At 52.9% G+C, this 23,593-nt stretch overlaps 1 protein-coding gene across 1 annotated transcript in view; it reads left to right on the top strand.

Moving 5' to 3' along the window:
• The window catches only part of SLIT1 (slit guidance ligand 1), a 144,557-nt gene that overhangs the window by 119,629 nt on the left and 1,335 nt on the right, over positions 1–23,593 (top strand). Inside the window, exons 21-35 of the mRNA XM_054690310.1 lie at positions 907–1,039; positions 2,635–2,703; positions 3,000–3,071; positions 3,760–3,831; positions 4,659–4,730; positions 10,135–10,298; positions 12,039–12,163; positions 12,421–12,518; positions 15,415–15,554; positions 15,724–15,817; positions 18,359–18,496; positions 19,227–19,464; positions 21,000–21,130; positions 21,567–21,721; positions 22,730–23,018. Coding sequence (XP_054546285.1) covers positions 907–1,039; positions 2,635–2,703; positions 3,000–3,071; positions 3,760–3,831; positions 4,659–4,730; positions 10,135–10,298; positions 12,039–12,163; positions 12,421–12,518; positions 15,415–15,554; positions 15,724–15,817; positions 18,359–18,496; positions 19,227–19,464; positions 21,000–21,130; positions 21,567–21,721; positions 22,730–23,018 — 1,990 coding nt within the window. The remainder of the gene's footprint in view (positions 1–906; positions 1,040–2,634; positions 2,704–2,999; positions 3,072–3,759; positions 3,832–4,658; positions 4,731–10,134; positions 10,299–12,038; positions 12,164–12,420; positions 12,519–15,414; positions 15,555–15,723; positions 15,818–18,358; positions 18,497–19,226; positions 19,465–20,999; positions 21,131–21,566; positions 21,722–22,729; positions 23,019–23,593) is intronic.

A 23,593-nucleotide genomic window follows, 5' to 3' on the forward strand; every position in this document is an offset into this window, starting at 1 on the left:
TCAGTCGATCTGCCTGCCCTGTTCCCCACTCTGTCTCTGGTGAATCCTCTCACCTCCCTGCCCCTCTGGCCTACGCCCCAGTTCTTGTATGCATAAATAAATAAAACAAATCTTAAAGAAAAAACCAACAGCAGACAATGCAGAAGGAGAAACATTCTCAGACGTGCCTCCCCCTGCTTCCCATGGCCACTGTCTGCATCCCACACGGCTGTGCAGGTGTCTGCTGTGTGTGTGCACATGCGCACACATGTGACACATGCAGAACTGCCTGTGTGAGCCCTGTCCACGTGACACCCTGTGGTCTGAGGGGCACAACTGGTTTAAGCAGCCCCTGCTGCCTGGCACCTAGTAACTTCCAGAATTTTCCATCTCTTGCTGCCAGAACATTCTGGTAGATAACTCTCAAAGCAGGTATGCAGGTTCCCCCTTTGAATTACTTCCTGGAAGTGAAAGGATGTGACTATTTTAAGATGTTCCTGCCAAGAGGCAGCAGAATGTACTGGTCAAGAGGGCACGTTCCTGAGGCAGCATCTTGGATTGCTGGCCGGGGACCCTTGGGGCCAGGTCTTCCAGGCCAGGGGCACTGTGCATGTGACTTAAGCTCTGTCCTTAGTTTTCTTGTCTCTCAAATAGGCTAACAGTGGCACATCTACTGAGAGATTTTTAAAAATTTTTCCATTACTTTATTTTCTTTTCTATCATTTTTTTATTGTGGTAGCATCAGTACCCCTATTGTCTTGTTAATGAGATTCTGCTCCATGCAGAATCCATGCAGACTTTCTGGTGGTCAAAGCTGTGTCAGAGAGGGGCGTCTGTTCTCAGGTGCCCCTGAGCAGGGCCCTGGCTCCAGAAGATCTGTGGAAGACCTGACCCTTCACTGACGTGCCCTCCCACCTTCCTCCCCAGGCCAGGAGGAGGGGGGCTGCCTGCCCCGCCCACAGTGCCCCCAAGAATGTGCCTGCCTGGACACCGTGGTCCGATGCAGCAACAAGCACCTCCAGGCCCTGCCCAAGGGTATCCCCAAGAATGTCACAGAACTGTGAGTAGCCCAAGGTGACAAAGGGCAGATTCTGCCTGACTAGGAGCTTGGGTCAGGGCTTTGCAGGAGACACTCGTTCCAAGGCAGCTCTGAGCTTCTCTTTCACCCTCTCTGTAGTTCCCCTGATGGCCTGGGTTACCCTGCCAGGGCTTCATCCCCTTAAACTAAGCTCTGCCTTTCAAATAAGAAATAACATTTCTTTTTCCCACTTGACATCCTGTCATAAGTGATCCCCCCTTTCACAAAAACTCTCACAAGTTATTTTTACTGGCTGTGTAGTATTCTACCATTTGTGTCTACTGTGGTCTTCTATATGATAGCAAACCCCCCTTTGTTGGATACTTGAGTTGTTTCCAATTTTCTATTGTGAATACTACGAGGTGACCATCTCCTTGCCTTGTTAAGACTCTGTCTGCCTTTTGCCCAGTGGACTTCTATATGTTCCCCTTGTGCCCTCAGGAGCCGCATATGGAGGTGGCCTTCTGCCCCACCCCCATCAGTCCTGGGTGTTGTGGGCTAAGGTCTTTGTTGATTTGGATTTCACACCGGAGCTCTTGGGGGCGTGAATGCAAATGTGTGTGGAAGAGGGGTGCAGAGCAAGGCTTCCTCTCACCTCAAAGTGAGAGACTGTGGTGGGCCGCCAATTCTTCCTTTGCCCTGGGCTCGGCCCCTTCAGGCCTCCGGAGCTGAGCCTTTCTTTTCCCTGTGGGCAGTACAGGAGGTTTGCTTTTGTGTTTCCTTCATGACCAATGAGGCTGGCTGTTTCTTCTCCTGCACCTTCACCACTGCAGTTCTTGTCCTGTGACTCGCCTGCCTCGCCCCTTGCCCAGTTTCCTGTTGTGGTGTTAGGCTCTCGCTTTCTCCTTGGTGCCTCCACGCCCCCCTGAGAATAGTGGGACAGCTGCCTTCTTTGAGGATACTGACGTTCAGAGCCTGGGGAAATTCCATGACCCCCTAAGCCTCAGTGCCCTTGGCTGTAAAATGGGGTTAGTTGTGTTGATGAAACAAAAGCAGATGATGAGAGACCCGTGAGCAGGAGAAGCCTGTGAATAATCATGGGACTGGCTGCAGAGGGAACTGGAAAATCCCCACCATGGAACTGAGCCTTGCTCAGGAATGTGGAGTGTGAGCTGATGGCGTTAGGGGAGCTCGATAGGGTGTGAAGACACCAAGCTTGTGTTTGGACATGTTTGGGTCTGGGACTTCCATGGTACCAGCCTCATGCACCAGCAGGTAGAGAGGGGACCCTGGAAACAGGTGGAGGCCCTGGCAGGTGACCCTGACAGATCAGATCTATTTGGCCAGGAAAATTGCAGAATAATAGGGAGGAGGCTGAGAGGGCGAGGCAGGAGGCAGGAAGGAAACAGAGAGGCTTTATATCTTAGTGACTTGTACCAAGTTTCGGGGGCACCCACCTAATGGCTTAAGAAATGTACATATTGTCTCCTGTGATTAGTGATTCTGGGCCGATTCTGTATCTGCTTATAGGAGAGGAGCGTAATGAGACGTCCCAAACCGCAGGCAAAGACCCTCCCAGCAGTGGGCACTGCCAGAGGCAGAGGTGGTTGCACTAATGCCTGTGTTCTCTCCTGCAGCTACTTGGATGGGAACCAATTCACGCTGGTTCCGGGACAGCTGTCCACCTTCAAGTACCTGCAGCTGGTGTGAGTATTCAGGCCACCAGAGGACCCCAGGCCGGCCCCAGAAGACAGGGGTCTATTGGCATCTAGCTACCACGGCTCCAGCTTTCTTGGAATTCCCTACAGACCCACTTCTGGCTTTTTTAATCTCACCCCTTCTGTTGGGAAACATCTGTGCACAGAACTGTTTTGCCACCCAGTGGCCATGCTTGGAATTGCAGTGTTCCAGATTCCCCATCTCCCCAGGCTGCCCTTTGGGCTGATCATTATCCTTAATTCAGTTCTTGCTGTCCAAATGATGATGCTTCTGTCTCTTCCAGGGACCTGAGTAACAACAAGATCAGTTCCTTAAGCAACTCCTCCTTCACCAACATGAGCCAGCTGACCACTCTGTGAGTCCCAGCAGGGAAGGTGGGGGAAGTTGTAGTCAGGCCTCCCAGACCTTCCCAGGCCCTGGCCACTCTACCTGGCCTGCGGACTCCCTCAGCCATCAGGGGTGCCAGGGCCTGCTGGCCAAAAAGATATTTTAAAAGACATTTTAAATTGTGAAATATGACATATATCTTGAAAAAAATAGAAATGAGTGTTATAATCATAAAGCTAACACAGTTACAAATACCGAAGGCGTAATGACAGAGCACAGCTGACACCCCAAAAGTCCAACCCACCATTATTATTCCTCCCTTGTCCCAGCCATGGTTTTTATCATGTTGCCATCTACCTATGCATTTATAGACAATGGTGCTGGTCTGACATCACATGGAGCCTCTACTCTGTCGTAGCCCTCAGCCCAGATTTAGCAACTCCCCTTATTGAGAGTTTATTGGGAGCTTCGGTATCAAGTGATCTATGACCCGCGGGAGAACTTTTCCAAGTTGGCCTGACTTTTGTCCCTTGTCTACGGTTGAGGGAATTCATAGGGAACAAGCCCAGATCTCACATCTCACTTGGCCAGAGCCTCAGCCCACACTCTCATTCATGGTTCAGCCTCCCTGTAAGAGCTACTGAGCAAAACCAGCCCGGTATCGTGAGCTTTCGCTGGGCTCTAACATGCTTTCTTCTCCCCCCACCCCGCTGCAGGATCCTCAGCTACAATGCCCTCCAGTGCATCCCGTCTCTGGCCTTCCAGGGGCTGCGCTCCCTGCGCCTGCTGTAAGTCTTCCTGCTCTTCCTTCCTTAGGGCAGCCTGCCACCCACTCATGGGCAGAGATGTGCCCATTCCTGGGGCTCCCAATCCTGGGGATCAGCTAGAGAATGAATGGGAAAGCTATCAGAGAAATGGGGGCCTCTGTGTCCCCCAAATTGTATTTCAGTGTGTGGGGTGTGTCTGAAAAGGGGTAGGGGGTTCCCCAAGATAAGGTAACCTCTCATTTGCATGTGATGGAGAAGACTTGCTTGCTTGCAAGAGATTTGTGAACATTTTCTAAGAATTCCCGCTGTGAGGCTTTGGCCTTGTGCTCAAAGGCTTCTGTCAGGCCTGCTAGGACAGCCCAGCATGTCCCGCCCTGGATTCTCCAGCAGGCCTACCTTCAGCCCCCACCTATGACTCTGTAGTAACTTCCTACCCCTCAAGCTCCCAGCCAAGAGAGGCGGGCCCAGGGCTGCATTTCATTGGTTTCCCCAACCCTCCAACACACTGGAACTTGTGCTGATTTTTTTTCCCCCCCATTTTTAAGTTCCATTTATTGAGGTAATATCGGTTGACTACACTTTATGCTTCAGGGGTATATGTTTATACCTCCGCAAATGTCCTCACGCCACATCCACCAGCCAAGCCCCCATAATCTTCCACCACTAGGAAGGCGAAACTACAGGCTTCTGGAAGGGCTGAGTGGCAGGGAGTTCTGGGATTTTGGGGGGCTCCTTCTCTCCTGACCCAGCCTGAGGGCAGGTGTTGACCTCCTAGGGCTGATGGAGTTGGGAGGAGAGTGAGGCCTCCCTCAGTCTGGCCTCTGGCCCACGGCCCCTTCTCTCCCCAGGTCCCTGCATGGCAACGAAGTCTCGGCCCTCCCGGAGGGAATCTTCGCAGATGCAACCTCCCTGTCTCACCTGTAAGTGGCTCCACTCAATTCTCAGGAACTCTGGGTTTAAACAGAGCTTGGATTCAAAGAAAGACCCCACTCCCCAAGACTGGGAGAGTTTGTTGCTTTTACCCTGAAATGAATTAAGCTGTGAACGTCAAATGCTCTCCATTTCAGGCCCCTTTAGTCCCACCAGTCGCAACAGTGGGATTCGAGATCACTTCTTGACAAGCAAGAGTAAGAGCCGAAACGACCGTTTCTTGATGGCTAAGCACTTGCCCTGCCTTTGCTAATTGAATCCTCACAGCAACCCTACAACACAGCTACTGTCACTCCTAGTTTACACGAGCGGCTCCCCCAAGTCACTCAGCTGACAGGGGCTGAGGTCGGCGTGGAGAGCCGGCTCTGAAGCCCACACCAGTGTTGTGCCTCCAGCCTCACACGCGCAGGGAGAAGCGTTGGGAATTGACTCCCTGCAAGAAGCGGTATAATTGGACATATATTTACTTCCAAAACCATTTAGCAGGCTATACCATGAGGATTCTTATAAAGTATCTTCAGTTTCTCCAAAGGCTAAATGTAAAATTATAATAGGACCTAGCGGTTCCGCTCCTCATCACACACCCCAAAGAACTGAAAGCAGGGATACCTCGTTGACAGCAGTATTATTCACACGCTAGCCAGAGAGCAGGAATGAGCCCCAAGTGTCCATTGACAGATGAATGGATCAACAAAAATAGGACAGACACGTGCAGCAGGTCATGATTCGGCCCTAGGAAGGAAGTTCTGGCACATGCTAATGGAATAACCCAGACATGAAAGGGCACCTACGGCATCACTCTACTGGTCTGGGGCCCCCAGCTGGAGATGGGGGTCTGGGCAAAGGCCAGGTAGGGACAGTGTTGGTAAGGGATCCCGATCACGCCCATGCACAGGGGCTTCTTTCTACCTGTCTTTGGTAAATTTGATTGGGAGCTTGTTTTCTGCTGACTTTAGGATTTCTCAGGACCCACATTGCAAGTGCTTCTCTCCAGAGAGCATTTGGGCTCCTCTGTGCTACTGTTGCTCCAGGCCCACCCACTTCCCTTGCGACCTTCTGGGCCATGACAATGTCTGCTTTGGCTCCCATCGGGCCGGATCAGGCCCTTTCAGACCACCTTTCCCGCCCTCTGATCCCCGCTCTGTGTATCTGATGCTTGGGGTTTGAAAGTGCACTTGGCTACCTTTCTTCCTTCCCTAAGTACAACCTGGTCTTGTCTCCAGCTCAAAAGACAGTAGACTGGTGTCAGTGACGTACCTAGATGAACCTGTGAATGCAGAGGAAATGAAAATTAATTATGTCACGTCTATGAGATGAATTTCCTTTGCTCTCCTACTGAGGGGTGTGCGTTGCTTGTGCTTTTGGGCAGGCATTTCTTCAGCAAACATTTACGGAGTGCCGGCTCGTGTCAGGCGCGGCGGGGGAACTTAAGGTTCCTGCTCTCAGGAAGCTTCAGTCCAGTTGAAGCAGACAGTGATGCACATGAATAAATTCCCCGGGAGAAGAGGTGCAGCTCAGGGGAGGGAGAGTTTGAAGTTCTGTGTGTGACACACTCTACAGTTCGTGCTGCTGTGCAAAGTTGTTTTGGCCCCAGTTACACTAATACAAAGCCTTGGCATGAGCAGACCAAACACCTATTGTTTCAGCTGTTTCCAAGCTGTTGATCAACCATTAGGAGTATTTATACTTTTGTAGGGTATGAGCCTGAACCCACAGACCTTTGAGATTGACAAGGGGCAATGGCTGCCCCTCCCTCTGTGGCTCAGCTGGGCCTGTGACTCTCCAATCCCACTGAGTTTACAGGAGCTTTATCAGGAAAAATGAGCCCCAGTTGAAAGTGAACTACTGGTGCTACCGAAGTAGCCACAGAGATCAGGGCTTTGGCTAAACAAACATAAGCTCGAGATGTTGATTTCAGGGTGGCTAAGTCTGCTTTGTACGGAAACAAGGAGAGCTCTCATTGGTCAAGCCAGGATGCATAGCTTTAAATAGTTTTATGTTACCTGTGCTAGATTTTGTTCATCTCTATTTCCATTTTTTTTTTTGAAGATTTATTTATTTATATAAGAACTGGGGTACAGGCCAGAGGTGCCAGAGGATGAGAGAATTCACTAGAGACAGAGCAGGGAGCAGAACAGGCAGACGGACCAAAAGCACTGCTGAGGGGAGCAGCGGGCGAGACAGGAGAGGTCTGCCGCACCATGTGGGTATCTCCCAAGCCGGCCGGAAATTGAACCCGCGCTGCAGTGGCTGCAGACAGCCCCACAGTGCTCAACCCGCTGAATCACCAGGAAGGCCCTATTACCATATTTATATTAAAAGTCAGAAAGGGGGCCTCCCCGGTGGCGCAGCGGTTGAGCGCTCGGTTGCGAAGCTGCCCGCAACCTCTGTGGTACCGGTTCGATCCCAGGCTGCTCCCCGGCCTCCGGAGGGTCCCACATGGCGCGCAGACCTCTCCTGCGGCCTGCTGCTCCCCTCAGCAGTGTACTTCGGTCCTTCTGCCTGCTCTGCTCCCCACTCTGGCTCTGGTGAATTCTCTCACCCTCCCGCACTTCTGACTGTACTCAGTGCTTGTATAAACAAAACAAACAAACAAAATAAATAAATAAATAAAGCATGCCTCTATAAAAAAAAAAAAAATCAGAAAGGTATTTACACTCGAGGTGCAATTTGCTGTCATTTGGGGGATGGAATATATTTGGGAATCAGGAAGATTAACAACCACCTCAGACTTAAATCTTTTTGGTATTTTCTCTACATGAGCTTCAGGACCAAAAGAAGCATTCATAATAAACTTTAAACTGCTGCTCATTACCAGCCTACACTCCTGCAGTGTCCTAGAAAACATTTAAAATAAACTATTTTTTAATGTCAATATTAATCTGTTGAGTGTAAGCACTTTAAATATGCCATAATTTTTGTATTCCTGTTATTTTTTAAAAAACAGTGTTTTTTAAAACATGCTGGAGCTTCAAATAAAATCAGATCTGGGCTTCCTCTACCTGTTCAGGGGGGAGAAGACGGTTTCTCCCCATCCTGCTGGCCAGCATGGATACCGACAGCAAATCAGGACAGAAAAATTAAATACACATTGAGCTTGAACCTACTTTCCTTTCCCAGCTGCAATATTCCCTCGGTGCCCATTTTAGTTTCAATGTGCTTGTCTTTCTCCCCGGTCTTAATTGCAGGCTCTTTATCAAATCATAAAGTGAGCCCCAGAGATGTTAAGAGCGCCACTCAAGTTCGCCCGGCAGCTGAGCAGCTGTGTAGAGGCTGGGGCCCAAGTCTTGCTTAGCTTGCTCTGTAAGAGCACACAATTGGGGCCTCTCTGGTGGTGCAGGCAGTTGAGCGTCGCACTGTGAAGCTGTCTGCAGCCTCTGCAGTGCGAGTTTGATCCCGGCCGGCGAGAATCCCACATGGCACGGCAGACCTCTCCTGTCTTGCCCGCTGCTCCCCTCAGCAGTGTATTTCTTCAGTCTGCCTATTCTGTTCCCCGCTTTGTCTCTGGTGAATCCTCTCACCCCCTGTGCCTCTGGCCTGTACCCGGGTTCTTGTATAAATAAATAAAATCTTTTTAAAAAATAATTTAAAAAAAAGAGCACACAGTCATCAGCTGTGCTGTTTTGGGGAACTCCTGCTCAGAGTCACCGTTTTTGCATCAGACTCAGCCCATCTCAGGAGGTCTGCTTCTTCCATATGGCCCAGAAGCAGGTGGAAAATGGCAGTGCCCCTTCTGGTTAGTAGAGAAAGGTTCCCTCTCTCATTAACATTATGCAGCCTTGTGTTTTCAAAATAATGTTGATTGAAATGAACTTCAGGTATGAGGCCCTGACTTCTCTATATGCTCTGGCTCCTTTGTCCCCCCAAATCAATATCTTGTTCATCTCTAAATCTCTGACCGTCGTTTCGGGAGCTTAAGTGCTTGCCTGCTGACCTGGCAGGACGTCAAGAGGGTGGCTGCGTACGGGCAAGGAGCAGACAGCCTCGCTCCAGCACAAGCAGGCTCCGCTTTCTATCAACATTTACATGCATTTCCTCTGCCACTAGAACCCCGCTTTTACCGGTCTGTTCTAGAGAGATGCTCCCCCCACCCAGAGAGGTGTGTGCAGGAGTGTTCACTGCCTCGGGGCACAACCAGACCGGCAACAAGGAAATTGCTCAGTGAACCGCGAGAGGCCCAGTCTTTAGGGTACTGTGGAGGAGTTTGAAAAATGACCTGCACCTATAGATGCTGATCCGGGCAGATCTCTAGGATGTGCTGTCCAGTGACAAGAAGCAAGCTGCCCACGGGTGATGTGCAGCATGTGACTGTGATTCCTGAACAAGAACCATGTGTGTAAACATGGGAAAGCCCCACACTTGAGCCTGGGGACCATGTGACCACGTGACCACGTGTCCTGTGGCTGCAGTGACAGGGCGTCGGCCTTTGTTGTAAGGTGGACACAGTGAGTTTACTTGATGGTCACTGGGGGACCATCCCGTCCCGGGGCTGTTACCACAGCGGGACAATGCCATGGCATGGCTGGCTCACACACGTGTGCAGGTATGTCTGTGAGCTAAACCAGGAATTGCCATGTCGGAGGCGACTGCTTTGGTAATTGGAGCGATGTTGCACAAGTGCGCTCCGCAAGAGTCACGCCACGTTGCAGTAACATGTGAACGTGCCTTTACTTTGAGGTGGAAGGCACGTCGTGGAAAGTCGGAGACTCTGGTGCATACAGATGAGGGGCATTTAGTCCATTCACAGCCCTGGGTGAGCTGCAGGCCTTTGCTTTGTCTGCAGTGCTTGGGATGGTTTATAATGAGAATCCATTCATGGGCTCCTCATTTAATTAAAAATGTAAAGAAAAAGAGGGTAGGCTTCAGAGTCACAAGCTCTGGATCTGGCTCCGGGGCTGCCCTTCACTAGTGGTGTGACCCCAGGGAAATTACTTGGTCCAGGGGAGGCCTCATTCCCACATCTTTGAGATGAAGAAAAGAGAACTTAGACTAGGGGGCCAAGAGGATTAGCTGCACTAATATGGGGAAAGCAGCTGGTTCATCACAGCAGTGAAGGTTGATTCCTCTCTCCTCTGTGCACTTGAGGCAATGCATTCAGAAGAGGCCTCAACAGCAGGGGTTCAAATCCCAGCACCCCCCTTGCCCTGTGCAATCTTTGGCATGTATCCCCATCTTTTTTAGCCTTAGTTTCAACATGTAAGATGGGAATGGTCGGGTGTGGTAAGGACTGTGTAAGATAATACATCTGAAATGCTTAGCACAGTTCAGGCTCATGCAGTGGCAGCTTTTTTTTTGCCAGCCAGCCCCTGGCATAGTGTCCAGCACAGTAGGTGCCCGGTGGGTGCAGGACCCCATGAAGTTGTAATGCCTATTTCTCTCCACTCTCTGATCCAGGGCCATTGGTGCCAACCCCCTGTACTGTGACTGCCACCTCCGCTGGCTGTCCAGCTGGGTGAAGACAGGCTACAAGGAACCAGGCATTGCCCGCTGTGCCGGGCCCCCGGACATGGAGGGCAAACTGCTTCTCACCACGCCTGCCAAGAAGTTTGAATGCCAAGGTGAGCCCAGGAGCCCAAGAGCAGGGTGGTGGCTACCAAGTTGCATCCCCACCCCCTGCTGCTGGAGTCCCACAGGACCCTGACCTTCACGGGCCTTCTGATGCTCCTGATGTTCCTGCGGTGCCCGGTGGGGTGAGGGTGGCAGGAACAAGGTACCTGCTGCTTGTTAGCATGGCTGCCTTCTAGTCCTGACATACAGTGGACGAAATCTCACGCCGTAAGGGCTTTAATCCCTCCCTGGGGTGATATAAGGGAAATAAAAATAACAGCAGTGTTTCTGGAAGCTCCAAGACTCTCAGCAGCTCGAGAAAGCACTCAGTCCTCCTTTCGGTAGAAATTGTGCTCAGCAATTAGCTTAAACCCTTGAGTTCACTGACATTTGCAGGAATACAGGGCTTGAGTGTGATTGGAGGCTCCCTGCCCTGGTCATCTGTAAATACTTACTCAGGGATTGATTGATTGACCCAAGGTCCAAGCCCAGGAGTCCTACTGAGCAGAGGGAGGTGGTGGAGTCACTGCCCCAGGCCCAGCTTTGTGTGCAGGAGCACAGCTGGGGGGGCACAGCGGAGGCCAAGGGGTACAGCCTCTGCCCTCCCTAAGCTGACAGACCACTGTCGGAAGTGAGGCTGACGACTGCGAGTTAATGAGGAGCCCTGGGCCACCAGCATGCAGGATGCTGTTACAGAGGAACAGTTCAAAGGGGCCCCATCTGTGGCCTGGCTGTTGGCAGTTGGGAACAGGCTAATTTATGTGGAAACATTTGCTAGGTATTTATTTAGTGGGGTGGGGAGGGTACTAGTTAGTGGGTTTTGTTTTTTGTTTTTGCCTTTTTATTGGAATATAAATGCATTCCAGAGTGTGCACCCACCCTAAGTATCTTGCTGAATTTTCACTAATTGAACACAACAAGTAACCAGACCAAGAGACAGAATCCCACCTGTACCCACGAAGTTCCCAAATGCTTCCTTCCAGTCACTACTGAAAAATGTTCCTATTTTTCTTTGTGTTCATGCCTCTTGGGCAGAACATGTGATATTTCTCACTCTAGGAGTCTGAGCAGAGACCTGAGTGAACCGGCTGGTCTGGCTGTTTATTCATGTGAGGTCCTAGAGCCCCTCACAGCTGGTACCCCAGGTGGCAGGGCTGCCTGCTCCCCGTCCACCTCCAAGTTCAGGGCAGGGCCACCAGTGAGTCCTGGAGGGACTGGAGAAGGCCCTGACTGTAGCCAGGAGGCCCGGGAGAGGGCCCCTCAGCTCACCCTCCGAGAGGAAGGACTTCAAGGCCAGCTGACCCTTTCCCTGAGCACTGCCCCCTTGCAGAGCGGGGTCTGGCCACTCGAAGTTCCCTGAGCGGTGTCTCTCTCTGCTGAGGTGGCCATCCTCACCATCATGGTCAGTGGGCAACAGAGCTGGGGTAACTGCCTTGGAAGCTTGTGAGGGGACCCTTCAGTCTCAACTGATGGCCGCCGCTGCCTGTTAAGCACTTTTTCCGCATTAGCTCGTTTGGTTCACGTGACCCATGAGGCAGGGGCTATTATTGAGCCCATGTTACACAGAAGGGCCTGGAGGCCAGAGAGGAGGCCTGTGAAAAAGGGACCATGGAAGGAGGCTGTAAGCATGACCCAAATGAAATATAGGAAGGTGCAAATATCTGGTGCCTGCAGGTGGGGGTTCTGTACCCAGCCTTTTCCTACCAACCTACACTAATGCTAACCTACACTAATGCTAACCCTTGCTGCAGGTCCCCCCACCTTGGCTGTCCAGGTCAAGTGTGATCCCTGCTTGTCCAGCCCATGCCAGAACCAGGGCACCTGCCAGAAAGACCCCCTTGAGGCATACAGGTGTGCCTGCCCCAGCGGCTACAAGGTGAGTGCAGGCTGAGGTGGGGCAGCGGGGCAGAGGGCTGCTGGTGCGCTCAGGGAGGCAGGTTGGCTGGGTCTGTCCGGTTTGCCCCTGTGCCCCAGTGCCCGGAGCAGTGCCTGAGTGAAAGTTTGAGCCTGTGACAGAATGAACGAACACGTGGATGAACATGGAACTCCAGGACTGGGCGCCTGGCCCAGGAGGCTGGCTGTCTTTGTCGAGCCTGGGTTTCCCCGAGGCCCCATCGCTGACTTTGTCCCCAGGGCCGAGACTGTGAGGTGTCCCTGGACAGCTGTTCCAGCAGCCCCTGTGGAAATGGCGGGACCTGCCGCGCGCTGGAGGGCGAGGATGCGGGCTTCACGTGAGTAGCTGGAGGGCCGAGCCCAGGGGGTGGGTGTTGACTGGGTCCCAGCCTCGGTGTTAGCCTTGGTGTCAACATGTAAGATGGGAGTTCGCATGTTACTGGCCCGTCTCCAGTCCCACGGCCCAGCCCCTGCTCTGCTCTGGGGGAGATGCCAGGAGGCTCTCCTCGCCCACCTGCCCGCGCCTGTTGCCAGGGCAGGAAAGCAGGGGGAGACGAGGGAGGGATGAGCTGCTGTCCTAGCCCGCTCTCGGCTGCTCCCTGCCCTGCAGGCCCCAGGAGGGTCTTCTGCGGGGCACTGGGAATCCATGGCCAAGGGCAAATTTAGGAGCAGTTTGGGAATGCTTTAAACCCGTATCACCTCCATTCATGCCCCAAACCTCCAGCTGAGGCCAATACTGCCCTTCCTCAGCTCCTTCCCACTAAGTTCGACCCCCACGACAGAACCCAGGCTGCCACAGTGACGGGGCGGGGGCTGCCCACAGTGGGAGTCAGTCCCGGTGACACCTCCGGGGCTCCCCACCGTCTCACAAGCCACACTGGTCACCCTGCGGCCTGCTTCCCATTGCTCAGTGAGGCGGGGAGTGCACGGCAGTAACAGGTCCTCCCGGCACAGACACGGCCATCCAGGAACCCCCACCCCACTTCCCCCAGGCCCCTCAAGGGTGGGCCCCTCGCCCTCCCGGACCTCTCCCACACCTGGAGATTTTCTGAGGAAAACATAGTATTTAGTTGCTAACAGCAAATTGCCAGACAAACTGACTCTTCAGAAAATGGCGTTGAATCTCCTGGCAGTAATGGCCGAACCAGCGTCTGGACAGCTCTGGACACCTCTGGACGCCCAAATTGCCGGAGGAGACATAGGGAGCGCTGAGGACCTCTCTTTCCCTGGTCGCCTTGGAAAAGGTGTCCTCACCAAGGCTCTGTCCCCCTCTGGGCTTTGGCAGCAGCCCCCTCCTCATTTCCCCCTCCTCCAAGTCCCCTCCTCCAAGCCCCTCCTCACTTCCCCGACTCCTGGGTTGGGGTGAGGGGAGTGCCTGTGGAGAGTGGGGAGCTGAGCAGTACCCCGAGAAACTTCCTTTGCTGGGCAGAAAGCGGAAACAGTTGGCGGGGTGGAGCGCAGCTGTGATTCACCCCTGTGCCCCCAATGGGCAGCCCCCTCACACCTAGCAGCCCTACAGACTGGGGAGCTTTTGGGTCCGGCCTTTAAGTAGAAAGGGGTACTTGCCTGAGTTACCCCCAACCCTGAGACTCCATTATGCCACCACTCTCACTACCTTTACCCCAGCCCCCTCCAGAGGAAGCTTTCTGAAATGCAAAGTTAAAAACCTTGGGGGTGGGAGGGGAGAATTAAACTCTGGGGTCATGCCCCAAAACAATGAATTTCAAGCCTTTTTGCACACATGCCCTTTTCACACATTCCTACGTGATAGGTGAAGATTTTCCTTGTAAGTTCAATTTTTCATTAGCAAGGAGGTAATTTCCAGGATGCTGTAAATATTGTTAACATTAAAAAATACAACTGACACTCTTTAAATCACCCTTTTATCATTCTGATTCCATCATTCAATGGAATTCAATGGAATCTGAATAGCATAGCAATTTTATACAATTTAAAAATCACTCAAAAAAAAGAAAGACATAAACAGCTTAAACATGTTCCTCTGTAACAGTTTAAACATTTTACCTCATTCCTTTTTCTTCTAGAATTGGTATTTCCATCTTAATTCCCTGTTCCTGCATTTCTCATCTAATTTAATGTTTCTATGCTTGAGTCTTTTCTTGAGTATCCCACTGTACTTCTCTGCCACCAACATGAATTTTTAAATTACATTTAAAGTTCTTTTCTTTTTTTTTTTTTTAACCATATACTTCTGATGGAAAGTTTCTTTTGTGTTGAGTTATCATTACAATTACTGTAACATACAGGGATGCAACACTGTAAGTGTATTGTACAATTAGATTGAGAATTACTACACAAAAAAGTAAACTTTTATTAGATGGTCTCTCTGCATGAAATAGATGGAGTTTTGGGGGTGTTCTTTTCTTCCCTCCATTGGTTCTCGTGCCCATGCGTGAATCTTACAGCATGAGAGAGGACCTAGCAGCCAATCTATTCCTTATATAGATGTAAGGTATAAATGCCCAGAAAGTTTGTTCACATAAAAAAAAAAAACCCATGGGATTAGCAGGAGTTGTTTATAGCCATGTCACTCAATTCTTTGAAACCCTTCCGAGTTTGTATGCCCAAAACCCCACAGTCATCTGTCATCAAAAAATATTTTTAATCCTCTATCAGCGGACAATTCCATGAGGACTTCCTTCCATTATTTTTAACATAGGGAACTGGAAACCTCTTGACTTGCAAAAGCATTTGTTTGTTCCCTTGGAAATATCAATATTCCTAAGTGTCCCTTTACTTGACACCTGAGAATTTGGGGCCACAGGCATGTCTCACTTGGACCCTGACTGGAAAAGTTGTATGTCCCATTCTGGACCTCTGGGGATTGTTTAAGGAAGAATACATGCGGATAGCTCTGCCCCATCACCTTCCTGCTCTCCTCTTTTGGGGTTCTTGGCTAACTCATCACCTCCTCCAGGATGTCTGCCTTGACCACTCCCTCTCAGGAGAATTAGCTGGCCCCTTCCCCTTCCTATTGCTGCACTATCCTGACTTATCACATCTTATCAGCTTCCCCACTGGACTATGAGTCTCATGTAGAACAAGCTTGTTTACATGTAACCCCCCCACACCCTCCTACACCCACATGTAGCAAGGGCCTGGCCCAAAGTAGGGCCACGTTTTTTGATGGTTTTGACCAGTGGCCACAGGCTTTCACCAGCACCTCAGGAAGGCTGCTGCCCAGCATGCCTCTCTCTCCTCTGCTTCCCACAGTTGTTCCTGTCCTACCGGCTTTGAAGGACCCACCTGTCGGGTGAATACGGATGACTGTGTGGGGCATGCATGTGCCAACGGGGGCACCTGTGTGGACGGTGTGGGCAACTACTCCTGCCAGTGCCCCCGGCAGTACACGGGTAAGTGTGTCAGGGTTTGCGTGTCTGTGGGGAGGCCAGGAAGAGACACCCCCAGCCCCATTTCTGAGGGCAAAAGGGCTGCCCCAGTGTCTTCAGGTTCAGCTGTGCTGGCCACCTGGCACAGCATGGGGGCAGCTTCTCTCCTGCCCCTACCTTGTTCTTTCCCCAGGAAGGGCCTGTGAGCAGCTAGTGGACTTCTGCTCTCCGGATTTGAACCCATGCCAGCATGAGGCCCAGTGTGTGGGCACTCCAGACGGGCCCAGGTCAGTGTCGCATGATTCCAGGGTCAGGGAAGGGCATGGGCCAGCTGGTCACCTCTGCACACCCTCCCCATTCTACTTCCTCACCTGTCAAGTGGGTTTGGTCTCAGCTGAACAGAGTTCCCGTGAGTCAGCATGGGCTCGGGTGGCTGTGGGCAAGCTTTGCAGCAGGTAGACCTGGATTTACAGCCTGGCCTTGAATGGGTGGCTCTGAGCCTCGGTTTTCTCATCTACACACTGGGTGCCCCCGTAGCTTCCTCCCGGATGGCTGCAAGGATCATATATGAGCAAAAGCATGGACGATGCTGAGCTCCATGCCTAGCACCTGACATCTTAGCCCTCCATATGCAGCCACAGTCATTTCAGGTCCTCAATTGCTCATTCCCAATGACGTAATTCACAAAATTCTGAAATCCAAAAGCCTGTTGGAAAACAAAACCTACCTGACTTAAGCATAGTTGGTAATAAATGCTGACCTGTATTCCAGTCACCCATCCATGCAGTGTGCACATGTCCATTTTGCTGCAGAAACATGGACATGGTTGACTAGGGGCTGCCCCAGAACCCCCTGCCATGGTATGCAATATGACGCTGCAGGCACTTCCTGTAACTTCCCCAAATCCAAAAAGTTCTGAGTTCAAAAACCTCTGGCGGTGTGGATAAGAGTCATTATCTGTGTCATCATCGTGGTTACTGGCCCGTGGCTGTGCTTTGTCACCTGAAGTCTGCTGCTTGCTGCTTCAATGTCACAGGTCTTTTTTTTTTTAAATTTATTTATTTATGCATACACAAACTGGGGAACAGGCCAGAGATGGGGGGTGAGAGGATTCACCAGAGATAGAAGTGGGGAGCAGAACAGGCTGATTGACTGAAATACACCGCTGAGGGGAGCAGCGGGTGAGACAGGAGAGGTCTGCTGCACCATGTGGGTCACCTCCCTGGCTGGGGATTGAACTTGTGTTGCAGAGGCTGCGGATAGCTTCAAAGTGCTGATATGTAACCCCTTGGTCATCAGGGAGGCTCCACCAGTCTTTAAAACATTGCTCCCATCTGCAATTTTGCAACCTTAGTCTCAAACAATTCAATGGACAGGATGGGGCTTCATAAGGTCTGGGTCTGAGGGACCCAATACCAGCCACCTGGGCTGAGGGGAGTAGCATCCTCCAGGAAGCCAACTATTCAGCTGGATCTGCCCTGGGCCTCTGCCCGAAAGAGGGCAGACACTGCATCCATGGGCGACCTCTGTGGTGGGGATGGCGGCCCCTCCTCAGGGGCTGCACCTCAGGCGGAATGAAGCAGGGCTGCACCTGGCCCCTCACTGGGCTGGGCGGCCCCCCATTGCATGGCAGCCCCACATGACATGCAGGCATGTTCTCCCAGCAACTGTCTTGGGGGAAGAGGCACTAATTCCCATGGTGCCTAGCGTCTGTCTGAACCTGTAAGTGTTCACTTGCACTCACTGAGTGAGCGAGGGAGTGGCTGTAAGTGGATGAGTGGATGGTCGTGGCTCTGGTTTTCAGACTGTAGCTCAAGACCTGGTGGATTGTGATCAGTTGGATTAACAATAAAAAGGAACTTGGAAAATATCAGAGAGCATCGTGCCATTTTATAGAGTAAGGATAAGTATGGCGCGTGAAACTGGCTTCAGTGGTATATGTCTCTGAGTGTGTGCTCACAGGCATGTGTATTGGGTAGAAAGTGTTTCTTAGAGCTTGAAAAACACTGGGAATGTGTGAAAAGTCTGGGCAAGAGCAGGATCTACCTGTCAGGTTGTGTGGATGAGCTGTGGGGTTTGTAGTTTGCAGTTTGGAAGGGTTTCTCAGAAGGGATAACTGAATGATGGTTGGGATGTTCACCAGAGGCTTCCTGGAGGAGGTGAGGTATTGGCCTGGCTGGACCTGGCAGGGAGAGAGAGGAGGGTATTCAAGTCACAGGTGTGAAGGCACGGGAATACTGGGTAGGGTGAGGAGTGCTGCCGGTGGAGACAGGTCTAACCACAGGGTGGGCTTGATGTGGGGGGAACTGGACAGGCACATCTTGGAAGGTCATGACTGAAAATGGGAGAAGGAGGAGGGCTCTTTATTTTATAGGCACATGGCTGGTGGAAGTAGATCTTAGATAGCAGCGAGGCCTGGTGGGAGTCAGAGGTTGGGGGGTGGTGGCATTAGCCCTGCTGATTGTGGGGTGGAGTGGAGAGGGCCTGTGACTCCTGGCAGTGCTGGGAGGCAGCAGGAAGAGGGAAGTCTGGCTTCGGCTGTGCTGTTGGTGAGGGTGGATCCTCTGTAGCAAGATTCCCCTCTCCTCACGCTGCTAGGTATCTGCCCTCCCGGCCCAGGGCCCCCGCCTCAAGCCCACGCAAGCTCTCTTTTTGCACTAGGAAAGGATCACTGTGTGGGTTGAGGCATCTCTGTACACAGCGCTTTGTTTGGGGGACCCCACAGACCCACAGCGCCTTGATGCTGTCTGTCACACACAGCCCCCAGAGCCCCAGGCTCTCCTGGCTGAGCTCTGGGCTGACTGCCTACCCCACCCCTGCCCCCCAAGGTGTGAGTGTGCACCCGGCTATTCAGGTGACAACTGCAGTGAGAACCAGGACAACTGCCAGGACCACCGCTGCCAGAACGGGGCCCAGTGCATGGACCAAGTAAACAACTACTCCTGCCTCTGCGCCGAGGGCTACACGTGAGTCTCCTAGATGCACCATGGTGATGCCTCCTCGCCCCTGGGCTGGCCAGAGCCGCAGGCTGGCCTGCAGGAGGGAGAAGCATCATCACCTGGGAGTTGGATGCTGGGGTTTTAAGGGTGGCCGCGCCAGACACCAGCTGCGTGGCCTTGGGAGAAATTCCCTAACTACTCAGAGCACCGGTCCTGCTTGGTGGAGGGAGTGGGGAATGGGTACAGATGAGCCGTGCCCTGTCACTCACCCACCCAGCAAGCCTCTGCAGACACATCTAAAGCCAGGTTTTTGTTGTTGCTTGTGCTTTGGTGTCACATCTAAGAAACCACCGCCCAATCCAAGTTAGAGAGTACTTGGTGAAGAGCACAGTGAAGATTATATTTATGTTGTCTTCTTAGAGTTTTATAACTGTAGCCCTTAAGCTTCTCAAACACTGGTGTGCACACCAATCACTGGGGATCTTGTTAGGAAGCAGACTTGGGGGGCTTTCTGTTTCTGCCAGGGGCCCAGGTGATACTGATGCTGTTGTCCCAGGACGACCCTGTGTCTCAGCTTGTTTCCTAGTGCCCTTCTGGCTCTTAGCTCTCCTGGAAAAGTGTTTTTTGGAGCATCTCCATCTCTGCAGGGGACCAGTTTCCCATGATGTTTGGTGGATTTGTCTCCTGGACTGTGGGAGAAGAAGATGCCCTTGTGCCTCCGCCCTGCCCTCTCTGACCTGTGTGCTTTTCCTCTCAGTGGGCAGTTCTGTGAGACCTCTTCCCGCCCGCCTGCCCCCAGGAGCCCCTGTGAGGGGACTGAGTGCCAGAACGGGGCCCACTGTGTGGACCAGGGCAGCCGGCCCGTGTGCCAGTGCCTCCCGGGCTTCGGTGGCCCCGAGTGCGAGAAGTTGCTCAGTGTCAACTTTGTGGATCGGGACACTTACCTGCAGTTCACTGACCTGCAGAACTGGCCTCGGGCCAACATCACATTACAGGTGCATGCCCAGGGGCCCTGGTCCAGAGGGGAGTCAGGCAGTGGGGATCCTGGCTTCCCGTTAGAGCATCAAGACCCACCTCTGCCCAGGACAGCTGTGAGGACCCACTCTGGAGTGGGTGTCAGGATCTCAGCTTGAACTAGCTGAAGTGCAGTTGGAGAGGTTATTGGGTCACAAAACCTCTCTCAGAGAAGGGCGGGGGTGGGTGACCTGCCGGAACTAGACTTGCCAGGCTGCTCTCCACCATCTCGAGTCTCACCTGCTCCCAGCTTCAGTCCCCAGGCTGCGGACAGGCTTCCTCCAGGGGCCTGGATCATCGTCAGAGTTAGTTCTGCACTTATGTTGTCAACCAAAAGTCCCCACGTTCCTTTATTTTTGCCATTTCATGACCCATACTTCACCTCAGAGCATCATCATGGTGAGGGAAAAAGATGCAAGTCCCAGTTCAACAGCACTGATGGATAGTATAGGCATTTTGCTAAATATTTTCTGGGGAGAGCAGAGTAGATTACAGTGCTCACCACAATAAAACACTTTTTTAAATGTGCAACTCTAAAATTTACAATTCTTAGTGATCTCTCGCCCCCAAATTCTATTCCCTACCCCAGATACCACACCTTCCTTCTCTTGCTTGTCCTCCTTTTTCCTCAGAGCCCTTCAGCTTCTCAAACACACTTACTCTGCTCTTCCCTCAGGCATGTCTGCCGCGTCCTATCCACTCACACCCGCCACAGGCCAGACCACAGCCAGTCTAGCCCCTCAACAAAATAAAACTCACCCAAACCCTAAGCAGCCTTGCTTGACCTGCCAGCTCTAGTTCAGAGACCAGAGCTCTGGTCGGCCTGATGCAGACCCAAGCCCATCCCTGGACCAACCGCTGACCTAGGAGGCGAGGTGTAAGGGTCCGCCCAGCTTGTCCATGTGCCAGCTTGAGAGACTAGGGCAGCTGGGAAGTTAGGTCAGAGGGTGTCAGTATCTTTATCAGAGGAAAGGAAGAGAGGAAAGGAAGGCAAGAAAAACAAAGCATCCTGACTCTTACCGCCTCATAGGAGGGTCTCCTCACCCCGAGGCAAACCCGCTTTTGTTTCCAAGGCGCCAGTATCTTCTGAGTGGCTCCTTCGGGGTTTGGGTAGTCTTACCTGTTCAAGGGCCTTCCTGAGATTATCCTCTCTGGGAGTGCCAGCTGGATCCCTGAGGCCCACAGAATGGGCGATCCCACGTCCTTCATTTCCTCTCTGGGCAGAGGGTCCAGGTCTTCACCTGCTGTCCTTGGCACACAGCTTCCAGACCTGTGGGTCCAGCTACCCGCCCCTGCCTGGCCCTGGCCAGACTGACGGAGGATGGGATTTGAATGGGGTTTGCTGGCACTGCAGTGCCCCCTGGAGGATGGGTCACTTGGGTGGGCTGGGCAGGCAGGAGAAGATGTGCTGCTCGCAGCATCTCCCCTCCCCATAGTGGGTCCCCCATCTGCCTACCTGCCAGCCTGAGCTGCTGCTGCATGGGGGGTTTGGGAGAGAAAGTGCCGTTCCTGTCAGGTCTCCACGGCAGAGGACAATGGGATCCTGCTGTACAACGGGGACAACGACCACATGGCAGTGGAGCTGTACCAGGGCCACGTGCGTGTCAGCTACGATCCGGGCAGCTACCCCAGCTCTGCTATCTACAGGTAGGGCTTCCTCCCACCTCCCACCTGCCCTCAGGGGCTGGGGGATTACCAAGGAGTGGTCTTCTGGGTCAAGAGTAGGTGGTTTCAGGGACCACCAGGAACCGGGTGCCCCTGTAGAAAGGGCAATGGAACCATCTCGATCAACCCCGGATTGGGTCTGAGTCGTGGTCCCAGCCTTCCCTGTCCCACCACCTCCCAAGGAGCTCCATCGTGGGGAGGGGAGATTGGTAAGTTGGAAAGCACTGCCCTACATGACTCCGTTTTCCCAGGGAGTCCCCAGCAGGAGGGCAGGAGGGGACAGGCCACTGAGTCTCCACGGTTCTCTCCCTCAGAGATGGGTCCCTTGGGAAGCAGCTGCTGAACCAGGGAAGTGCCCAGGCAGGGGTGGTCTAAACTGAAACTCATTCCCTGGGTGGGGCACCCCGTCTTCCTCCAGTGCCGAGACGATCAATGATGGGCAGTTCCACACTGTTGAGCTGGTCACCTTTGACCAGATGGTGAATCTCTCCATCGATGGCGGCAGCCCCATGACCATGGACAACTTTGGCAAACACTCCACGCTCAACAGCGAGGCCCCCCTCTATGTGGGAGGTGAGGAGCTGGCCCGGGTGAGGCTGCAGCTGCCCCTCCCCCGGGCTCCCCAGCTGTCAGTGGGACCTCTGTGGCCTGAGGCTTGCCAGGGGAGCTGGTGCCCAAGGTACAGGACTGTGGGGAACATTCCAAGATGGCGGGGGAGGTTCAAGGGAGGGGCCAGCTGCTGGTGTGTTGTCCTCCCTTACTGGGAGTCCAGGCTGCTGTCTGCCCCACCTGGATGGACCAAGAGGAGTGGTGTCAGGATCTGGTCCAGTCTGTGGTGTGTCCTGGGGGGTGGGAAGGGTTGCTTTTCCAGCTGTCCTCTGCACTGTGGGAACCCTTCCTCTTGGCTTTGAGCCAGAAAGGACCCATCAATTGTTCAGGGTCCATTTCCAAGCTTGGGCCCCTCAGAGGCCTGAAGCCACTGCAAGAGGCCCAGGCTGGGAGTCCCCGGATCAGCTGGGGATGTCCCAGCTGGCCTGAGAGGCTAAATGACACTGTCGCTGCCACCCATGGACATTTCCAGATCTGGAGGAGGCAGGTTTCTGCATGCAGCAGGGCTGTCTGAGCATTTGGGGGGTTTGAGGGATGGAGCCCTGGGTTCTAATTCCAGCTTAGCTGTTTACTAGTTGTGTGACTTTGGCAAGTCACTGAGCACTGAGCTCCTACCTGGGAAGGTGCCATGATGACCACAGAAGTGGGGAAACAAGGGGCCATACACATGAGCACTAGGCTCAGATTTGGGATCTCTGGGAGCTACAAGCTAGTGTCCCAAAGGGAAAGAAGGAGCCCTGAGTAAGGGCAGCCAGTCTTTGGTGTCCAGAGCCCCATTTGTCAGCTGCTAGACCTGGCACCCCAAAGCTCTGATCACAGAGGAAGCAACTTCTCCATTTCTTCTGGGAAAGGGATCTGGGCTCTCCAAGATCACAGAGGACCCTGGCCCTGGGCTTGAGGCTGAGGACAAAAGGGAGCACTTGGCGATGCCCAGCAGACCTCAACCCAGCTTCTGCCCTTCCCCCCACCCAGGGATGCCAGTGGATGTGAACTCAGCTGCCTTCCGCCTGTGGCAGATCCTCAATGGCACCAGCTTCCACGGTTGCATCCGAAACTTGTACATCAACAACGAGCTGCAGGACTTCACCAAGACACGGATGAAGCCAGGCGTGGTGCCCGGCTGTGAGCCCTGCCGCAAGCTCTACTGCCTGCATGGCATCTGCCAGCCCAATGCCACCCCAGGGCCCGTGTGCCACTGTGAGGCTGGCTGGGGGGGTCTGCACTGTGACCAGCCAGCAGACGGCCCCTGCCATGGCCACAAGTGAGCCCCCAACTGCCCCCTGTAGCCCCCCCTTCCTTCCCTACCAGTTCCATTTCCCCATGGTGAGGGCCACTGTTTTTAAAACCCCAAATTGGAACATGGGGCCTAACATAGGTTTCTTTTTCTTCTTGACTTTCAGTTTTTATTTATTTATCTATCTAGTTATTTAAAGATTTATTTATTTATTTATACAAGCACTGGGTACAGTCAGAAGCGCGGGACGGTGAGAGAATTCACCAGAGCCAGAGCAGGGAACAGAACAGGCAGACTGACAAAATACACTGCTGAGGGGAGCAGCGGGCGGCAGGAGAGGTCTGCACACCATGTGGGACCCTCACCCGATGGCCGGGGATCGAACCGGTGCTGCAGAGGCTGCAGGCAGCTTCGCAGCCCAGCGCTCAACCGCTGCGCCACCAGGGGAGGCCCGACTTTCAGTTTTTAGTAACAGGAAACGGTCCATAGGGACTAACACAGAATCACAATTTGCTCTATTTAAATCTTGGGAATAAAATAACCTCTTGTGGAAGCACAGCTGAGGGGGAGCCTCGGGGCGGGTGGTGGGTGGGTTCTGGCCT

Source organism: Talpa occidentalis, unplaced genomic scaffold (assembly GCF_014898055.3).
Source record: "Talpa occidentalis isolate TD23 unplaced genomic scaffold, MPIMG_talOcc4v2.1 talOcc4.8, whole genome shotgun sequence".
Lineage (NCBI taxonomy): Eukaryota > Metazoa > Chordata > Mammalia > Eulipotyphla > Talpidae > Talpa > Talpa occidentalis.